This window comes from Dipteris shenzhenensis, chromosome 1 (assembly GCF_047967505.1).
Source record: "Dipteris shenzhenensis isolate YYH24624 ecotype China chromosome 1, Dip_SZ_1.0, whole genome shotgun sequence".
NCBI classification, from domain to species: Eukaryota; Viridiplantae; Streptophyta; class Polypodiopsida; order Gleicheniales; family Dipteridaceae; genus Dipteris; species Dipteris shenzhenensis.
In genome coordinates, this window is record NC_141596.1 from 25,803,907 (window position 1) to 25,813,663 (window position 9,757).

The 9,757-nt window shown below is 40.3% G+C and overlaps 1 protein-coding gene across 3 annotated transcripts in view; it reads left to right on the forward strand.

The window, feature by feature from the left end:
• Positions 1–6,417: 6,417 nt before the first annotated feature.
• LOC147905608 (vacuolar cation/proton exchanger 3-like) overlaps positions 6,418–9,757 on the forward strand; it is a 48,819-nt gene continuing 45,479 nt past the window's right edge. For 2 of the 3 annotated variants that reach the window (XM_087380875.1, XM_087380882.1), the window contains exons 1-2: positions 6,418–6,651; positions 6,840–7,106. In XM_087380875.1, coding sequence (XP_087237001.1) covers positions 6,879–7,106 — 228 coding nt within the window. In that variant the 5' untranslated portion in view covers positions 6,418–6,651; positions 6,840–6,878. Of the gene's footprint in view, positions 6,652–6,839; positions 7,107–9,757 lie in introns of those variants that run through there. The other variant, XM_087380890.1, reaches the window with a different exon arrangement.

A 9,757-nucleotide genomic window follows, 5' to 3' on the forward strand; every position in this document is an offset into this window, starting at 1 on the left:
GATCATGTAGGTTGTACGTCTATTCCAACAATACAACTTGAAGTTGAATCCTTAGAATTGCAAATGGGTGCAAACCAAGCTAAAGCATCTCGGTTTCATTATTGCACATGATGGCATCAAACCAAATCCAAAGAAGGTAAAGGCATTGCATAATTTTCTTATTCTAACTAATGTCAAATAGCTCCAACAATTTGTCAAGATGCCTGGTCTTACTGCAAGATTTATGCTTGAATTGTCAGAATTATCTACTTCACTGAGAAATTTAATGTAGAAAAAGATGAAATTTGTTGGGATTCACAATGTCAGGAAGCTTTCAACAACTTCAAAGCCCTTTTTGATGCACAAAAGACATCTGAAGAAGGATTGGGAGGAGTTCTATTGTAGGCTAATGAACCAAAATAATAAGAGAAATGATATGCTGCAATTGAATTGGAGTGTGTGGTAGTGGTTTGGGCAATCTTCAAATTGCATCCCTATATTTATGGTACACACTTCGAAGTATAAACCAATCATGTAGCATTGACTGAACTTATGAAGAAGAAACATCTTCACGGAGATTGGCCGGGTGGGTTTTGTGGTTGCAAGACTACTATGATTTTAACATCTCACATCGTCCAGATAAGCTGAATGAAATAGCAGACGCTCTTTCTAGAGCTCATATTGCGGCAATGCAAAGAGTTTTACTAGTAGCATCTTGGACCTTCTTGTGTATTCCTCAAGATCCACTTCAATTGCCTACAATTGACGAATTAAAACAACTCCAAGGAGAAGATCAGGAAGTTCAAAGAATTCAGCTGGCATATAAATTCATCCAAACCGCCATTGCATTTTTGAGATATTTATGGGTTGCTATATTATCACAAATTGCCATTTCAACCAAGAATTTATGTCCCAATAGTATGTCAACAACAATATCTCCATGCATTCCATGACGGGGTTCTTGGTGGCCATCTTAGCTTTTTGAAGGTGCTCATAAAAGGCCAAACAAGATTTTTGAGGCGCGGCCTTCACTTGTATCTACAATCTTATCCAACATGCCAGTCCTCCAAGAACCTTCAACAATGGGTGATATGACATCCATCACTGTAACTAGGCCCTTTAAATTAGTTGCTTATGACATCATGGGTCCTGTCCCAATTCAGGAAACGGCAATAAGTGCATAATCATCCTAATAGATTACCTAAAAAGGTGGACGATTGCAACACCATTGAAGACTAAATCAACTGGTGAGGTAGCATATTTTGCGTGCAACATTTGAATTTACCCATGGTTGTCCAAAGCAACTATTGTCAAATCAAGGAAAAAACTTCAAGTTTGAGGTGGTTCGCATTTTGGCTGACAAGTTGAATATCAAGCAACAATTTACCAGCTCTTATCACTTGGATTACAATGGTCTTGCAAAAAGACTCATAGAACAATCAAATTGTTGTTGGCCATGTACATTGATCTGAGTCACTCCAACTAGGAAATCTCTTTGCCTTATGTGGCTACAACCTATAATACAACACTCTAAGAATCAAGAAGACTTAGTCCATTTGAAGCGCTCTATGGTCGGCCTCTTATTTTCCACCGGAGATTGGTGTGATAGATACAAATTAGATTAAGCATAATGAATCACGCCAATGGGCAGAATATATTTAGAACGTTCTATGGTCAGCCGACCACCTCCGATTCCACTGAAGATTGGTGTGATAGATACAAATAAGATCAAGCACAACGAAGCACGTCAATGGGCAACATATCTTCAGTATTCACTACCTTTTCTCAAACAAAATGCTACCGAACATCTTAAATGTACCCAAAGTTGACAAAGACTACTCTACAACAATCATCATAAGCCGACAAGTTTTCTAGTTGATTTGGTCATGGTTTATTATCTGACCCAAAAGAAAGGTTTGGCTGAGAAGTTTTTCACAAAATGGATTGGTCCCTATCAAGTGCTCTGCCTAGTTTCTAAAACTTCTTATGAATTCCAAAGGTGCAGTTTGGATCATCAACACAGAAGGCTTTAGCTCATATTTCCCAGATCAAGCACTTTTATTCTCGATCTATTGTTCTCACAGGAGGGGAAAGATGTGCTGACCCCTCTAGATTGTCAATGCCAACTTGGATTGGCTCCACATGATCCTTAAGGTGTAAGCAGTAGACCATTAGTCCATGAGCCGTGCATGATCTAGCCAACCTGTTCCTAGCTTCTCTGGTCAAACCTGTGTGCTCTTTCTGGCCATTTGCTTTTTGTGTTGTCGATTCTCTCTCTCTTCCCTTTTAACAGTCATTATGATATGCCAAGTACAACCCAACGTGTAGGCACCCAAAAAGAGTCTTAGGCAGTCTTGAATTGCCACACCCCATTATATTGTGAGTTTGAGTGCCCACCCATGGGCACCCCTTTTACACATTGCCCAACAGTTGCTCAACAATGGTTTTGTAATTTGCGGGACCTTGAACACAAAGGTGATTGGCAAATTTGAAGGGTGTCCCTTGTTGTGGAATGGAGGACTAGAAGGTTTGGTCATGGGGGTGTGTGTAACGAGATGCCCACCACTCATGGTTCAATATCTCAATGTGTGCACAGTGTAAACAACCTAACTTAAAAAATCATGTATGTTCTCATTTGCATCTCCCACTTTAATCTTTATTTTTTGTTTCTTATATTGAAATTGAAATTGAAAGTGCCAACATTGCCCTCATACAAGGTGACCAAGATAGAATCCTTAGCTACCCTTGGGGTTTGGCACATACACACTCACATGCCCTTATATAGGGTGACCAAGAGGACCTTGGGACTGGCACATACACACTCGCATGCCCTCAAATGGGATGACCAAGATAGAATGTCCACATGGCAAGTTGGTGTTGGCTGGCATTGCATGCATGCAGGAAAAATTTAGGACTTGCCAAGTGGTGGAGGGGAGGATTAAATGAGATTTGAATGCAATTAATTTTTGGCATCAGATCTTAGTGCCATAAATGATCATTGCAAAGTTGTCTCGCTCGCTTTTGTGGAGTAAGACATTCACTGCGCAACTTCTTTCGATGTGGGAGGTTTTGAATTTCTCTGTCTTTGAGAATGAAGATGGTGACTATTTTATAGCTTTCCTATCATCACTCGTTCCTTGCCAGTGACTTATTGTTCTCCTCCTCAATTCACAAATTGACTGTGTGTAGGTTCTATGCTCCTTCGCAACAGTTACGAGCTACAGCAAATTGTGAGATCTCTGTTGACAAAGGATATGCTAATTGATTGCGCTAAATAAGAGCATTAGATTTGGAGGTTGGCGCCAGGTAAGGATTGGTGTGGTATTTTGACAGCTTTTTATTGTTCGTGCGTAAATTCGTGTGTAGAGTGGATATTCGTTTCAAGCTCTCGAGCTCAACGTCTCGCTCCTACGATGGTTTTTCCTAGCTATATAAATGTTGCATGCATCGAAAAGTATGTGCACTTCTATCATTTTCTTGCTGATAGTTGCTATGGATGTGCCTGCTAACTTCATAGAAACTGACAGCGAAACTTTTGCTAAATGTGTCCTCCAATGTTTTTTATTTCTTCTTACTTCGTGAGTCATGTGATCATTTCGATTGGCTATCAAGCTAACGTTTTTCTCGTAATCGTTTGCAATCTAACAGACTTTGTTTTGGTAGGACTTGTCAAAGCATGCCCAGACTTTTAGGAGGCTCCTAGCACGCCTTCCAACAAAATCACTATTGTCCAAGGCGTCCACAACAAGTGAAGGGAAAGAACGTCGTTCATGGTAAGTGAAATTGTTCATAGTAGTAGTTTGCTTCTATTTGAATACATTGCACTGAGAAATGATCTTCCTTTGCAAAAGATGAAGCTGTAGTCCACTTGTTCCTACAGCTCTCCTGTCTAGATATGAACTTCAGCCTCCAGCAAGTATCCATGAAGAAAACTTCAAAACCTACCACCTCTATCATCGCCTCTTGGTCTCTCTCTGTTTTTGCACTTTTGTAGTGGCGTTTGAAATCTGCCTCGTATTCGCTTCATTCTTTTGGTATCTAATCCCATTTCTAGTAAGTGTTTAGAGTCTCTAACAATGTAATCTACCATTTTGCTATACCTACCCCCTCATTGTGTTGAAGGTCTCGTACTCTACGTATTCTGTGTTGAAGGTCTTTTGCTCTGCATTGAAGGTCTCTTGCTTTGGGATTTCCGTCTCTACAAAGCATGGGATTTAATCCTATCTCTACAAAGCATGTAAGTCTCGAGCGACGTAATCTACCATTGTGCATATCCTACCCCCCTTATGTTGAAGCCCATGAGGGATGTGGAAATGAGAAGAATCACTTTCCACGACGTGAATCCACCTGCATATGTTGATAGACAGCAAGCAGTCCATGCACCAAATGTGCAAGAAATGGTACCACCAAGTACTCCCACAGGTATACAATTAAGGGTAGATAATGGATCATCTATTGCTAGAAATGATGAGCCGAATGTGGCTGATATATGCAGGTGGGACAGCAAGCTGAAATGCCCTTTAGAAGATCATCTAGAGTGCCTAGACCGGCTGATAGGTTTGTTCCAGGGGTAGACTATGTGATGCTTACTGATTGTAGGGAGCCTTCTTACTACAGAGAGGCTATGATGTGCGAGGATCAATGCAAGTGGGAGTATACTATGCAATTAGAGATGAGTTCACTTATGAAGAATATAGACTAGTGACTTGGTTTCTTTGCCACATGGAAAGAAAGCATTGCCATGTAAATGGGTCTACAAGATGAAGGTCACAGGTGATGATGTGCCTAGGTAAAAGGCCCATTTGGTCGCTAAATGATTCAAGCAAGAGAAGGGTGTGGACTTTGATGAGATATTCTCTCTGGTTGTGAAGATGACCACACTTAGATGCATGCTTGGACTAGTGGCAGCAAAGGATATGGAGCTTATGCAGATGGATATCAAGACAGCTTTCTTGCATGGGGATCTGCATGAGGAATTTACATGGTGCAGCCGGAAGGCTTTGAAGACAAGGGCAAAGAGCATTTAGTTTGCAAGTTGAAGAAGAATCTCTATGGTCTTAACCAAGCACCTAGAGAATGGTATCAGAAGTTTGAAGATGTCTCGTGTATAGAAGTGCGTTGCTTTGTCTACCACAGAGGCTGAGTATGTTGCAGCCACAGAGGGTTGCAAGGAGGCTATATGGCTTGATCGGCTAGTGGGAGATTTGGGGATTCATATAGGTGTACCGACATTGCATAGTGATTCCATGAGTGCTATTTAGCTAGCACAGAATCCGATCTTTTATACAAAGACCAAACACATTGAGGTCAGGTACCATTTCATCAGAGAGGTACTTGAGGACAAGTGCATAGAGCTTGTCAAGGTTTATATAGATGATAACCTTGTAGATATGCTGACGACGAGTCTACCTAGTCAGCGGTTTGAGTATTGTCGTGTATTGATGGGCATTGGATAGTATGCTCACTAGTTGTTCTCCCTTAAAGGCGTGCATTGTCCTTTAAGTGGGAGGTTGTGGGGGTTAAAGGTCACTGTGCCTTTACCCTGGTTATGTATAATACTCAAACACATATATAAATGAATGAAAAAGAAGATTAGGGTGCTCTGCACCCACCAAAAACTTGTGTGGTTCTCTGTTTCTCTCTCTCTCTCTCTCTCTTCCATTCTGCTTCTGTTGAGAGCACTCAGAGCCTCTGTATACATTCTAATCTACAAAATAGGAGAAGGGTTGACATTATTTAAAAATTTAGCAAACATAAGTGGTTTACACGGGAACGTAAAAAAATATAGAACCTTGGCTTTTTTTGCCAACCAAGTTTCAAACGGACACGTGAACAGAGAGGCCCTAAGCTAACTTAATATTCTAAATTAATTTAAAATAGAATGACTTCCTTCACACAAAAAAAAACTAACATTTTAAAGTCATTTAAGACACTAATGACCGCCTTAACAAGAGTGCACAAGTGCACATGGGTATCGCCTCTTGGTAAAGCAAGCGCTTTTGGATGCACAAGAGAGAGCCACGTGATTTTTTAAAGTTGGGCTGAAAGGCAATTTTTGTGGGAGGATCTCCAGAAATGGCACACGCGACGTAATTATATTTTTCAAAAAATGACATGCGGAAAGTCACAAAAAGAGTGTGAATCCAACCAATATAGCACGCGTGGCCTTAAGAAAGGGAGCGCTAGAAACTCGATAGAGGTAGAAACCAAAAATTGGGGATAATATCTCGGTCCAAAACAAGGGATATGCCAAAAGGGTAAGGGACGTGGAAGGAAAAAGCTACATGTGGAGGGGAGAAGATGAAGGAGAATTATTGAAAATTGAAAAACAAAGTAGAGGGGACTTTGTCGTGGGAATGCCGGCAAATATTGAAAGAGAGCTCACGTATTCTGAAAATGCCGGCATGTAGCTTCTCCGAAACTTCGCCGTGCCAAGCTTTCTTCCTTCTCCATAGCCTTTGCCTTCTATGACCTTTCTCTCCCTCACCTTCACCCATTCACCGTCCGTTTTCTTCCGCTTTCGCATCCCGCAGGCTTTTCTCCAGTGCCCACCTCATCCTTTTTCGACCAGCATTCCTTATATCTATCCTTGCTCTTTCATAACTTCGCTCCATTGTTTCCCTTTCACCCATTAATAATCTTTCCTTGCCGATTGCAGCACGAGTTCGCTGGGTATAACATCCTCATCTCCCCGCTTCCTTCCTGGATTGGATAGCTCTCATGGAGGGATATTTGTTACAGCAACTAGACCGTGCCCATTGGGTCGAATGGATTACGATCGTTTGTGCTTTGAATAAGAGAAAACACGCTGTCATGGCAAACAATCACAAACTGACAATGAATTACAATATTGTCGGCAGAACTTGGAGACTAGCGGGACCGGCGCCTAAGAAAAACGGATGGCACCTTTCTTGTCATGCAAAATAGCTGCAGTTCCTGCGTCGTCTGCCGTGAGAGAGACTGAGGGGAATGGATTGGACGAAGGCGTCGAAGATAGATCGACAAATGGCCATACCGGAGTATTAATCCCGATCAGCAACCGTAAGGATGCTAGTGATGGGTGCGAGGAGAAGCATTGCGAGAGACAGTCTTGCCGGCTTTCCCATGAATCTTCGCTCGAAATTGAGGTAAGAGCACGTCTTCATCTTATGCTTTCTCTCATCAAATTCTTGGGAATGAGTGAAATATGAAAATTAATTACTTTAGCGACTTGCTAGTTTGTAGCACACTTACATGGTGTTTAAAGAGGTTTCACATCGGCCAAGAGGAGTAGTTGGAAGCTTTCATAGAGTATTGGTTTCGTAGAGTACGTACTCATAGGTGAAAAAGAGAGTTACACATCTCTAGTATTGAGACTAGCTAGACATATGTAGTTCACTAGAGAGGATACTAGCCTAGAAATATATATTTCAATAGAGGCTCTTTAGGTGGTAGAAGGTGTGGCCAAAGTAAGAGACACTCGGGAGAAGGGGAAATGGACTCTCTACAAAGATGGCAAAGCACTACCTAAGCCTCACCTAAGCTAGTGCATCTTAGACCCAATCTAAATTACTTAAGGCGGGCTACTTAAAAGTCTTAAATAATGAGGAGTGGCCCCAAATGCTTCCAATGATCCAACATTAATTACCATGGATAAATGAAGGGGAAGAAGTATATGCTCCTTTGCTAGCATTGTAAAAGCAGTCTAGCAGTCCCCTAAAAGTAAGGACCTGGTGTAAACTTGAAACATCAAGTATAATATATGGTCATAAATGGCATAACTAGATGGGTCCATGTAAGATGCCCTAGCATAGACATAAATTGTAGAGTTCTTAACACTTTTTAAAGTAAGGTAAAGGCACATAGGGAGAAAAAATATTGTTATTGGCAAACACTAACACAAACTTGAAGTAATCAAAATGTGGAGATGAGAGCAAAGTGAAATCAATAACGAAATAGATCAATGTACATTCCTTGTAGTTCTTACTTTTATCAGTAGTGGTTTGAAGGATTTGAATGTTATGGATTTCCTTTCCTGGATTATGGCAGTGAAGGATGTTCTAATTTGGAGAAGATGAGCATTCTTCTCTATTGGTATTGGGTATGTACTTTGATGGGATCTTTTATATTTAAGAAAATTAACTTCCTTTACACCGCTCTAAGGTATATTTTTAATTCATCCTCGTCAAAAGGGAAGTAACTAAGAAGGATGGAAGAAACCATGAGAGAGAGTGAGGGCTCATCTAAGACTTTATGAACTTATATGATGGCATAAGAGTGCACAAAAGATGACTCTAAAGAATTATGGGGGAAAGGGTAGAAGAGGTTCACCTTTCTTACTAATTAATCTTCTCTTCATGCTCTAGAAATGCATACATGATTATCTATTTTCTATTCAAAAGAGAACTCTTTTATGCTCTTGGTCCTTGGACATTAGTGGAAGCTAAGTTCAAGGCCTTATCCATCTTCAAGTAGACAAATGCAAGCATAAAGTATGTATCATTCAAGTTTTGTGGCACATATGGAGCTATTAAGCTTTGTCTAGAAGCAAGCGTAAGAAGGGATATACACACAAAAATCGGTGAAAATCAAGAGTGATACATAGAATGGTATAATTCAAGAATCAAGCCTTCTTGCACATATTGCCAAAACAAGGGAGTGAGGGTGAGGGAGACTTGAAAGGAACATGGCTCAACACAATAGACTACATCAATTCTCAAGAATGAAGCACTACAAACCTATTTTAGGGTTTGCACTTTGTGCACTCTTAGAGAAAGATCAGCATCATGACAAACCTAGGGAGATTCAAAATTGAAATAGAGTTAAACATGACCCTAGGCATGCCATTAGGTATCCACACCAATGGAGAGGCTCCCACATTATATGTGTGTATTAAGGAAACCACATATTCCCACGTATACAAGAGGGACATGGGTCCCCTCCGTTCTCCCCATGCATGGATTCAATCAATAAATCCAAAACAAAATGACTCATATATATCCATAGTTCATAACAACTTGAACATCTCATGACAATATGATTGGAGATGAAACGGGGGCCATATTGCCATTTGATGTTTCCATGGTGCTGCCAATTACGTCTACTTTTCAACCTAGCCACTCCAGCTATAAGTGCTCTTATAAGAACCGCATTTTACTTGCCACCACCATCATGGGATAGAAGAATTTAATTATGGAAGACAAAGGAATCCTCTTGAAGCATTGGATCATGGATAGACTTATGTATGGAGAAGGTCACAGGTGACATGTGCAAGACCTTAGATTATGGGATTATTTAACAATCATACCATCAAATGTGCAAGAGCCTTTGGTGTGGAGAAGGTGACATGTGCAAGAGCTTAGATTTTAGTACATGCTGACCACATCGAAAATATGAGGTCGTATGGTTTCTAGATGGTGACTATTTCACACCATTATATTAAAAGTTTCAAATAAATTTTAAGTATCAAAAGATTAGAAATTGATTGACACATACAAGCCATCATTATTCATGGGTGACCATTGTGTTCACCATGAGAATTTATACTTGAAATTAGAAGATCAATTCATTCCCTAATCCTTCCTTTGAAGGGCATTTTTGAGTCTAAATCTCCTCTTTTTTAAACTTTGAGCCTTCCCTTTTTTAAAAGGCATTTTTCAATCCAAATCTCCTCTTTTAAAAAAAGAAAGCCCTTTAATTAGCTTGCCATGTAGGGTTAAAAAGAAGTAATTATTGTAGCTTTATATCTTGTTTTTAGGGGAAATGCCCTTCTTTGATCTATTCCAGGAGCTTGTTAGTT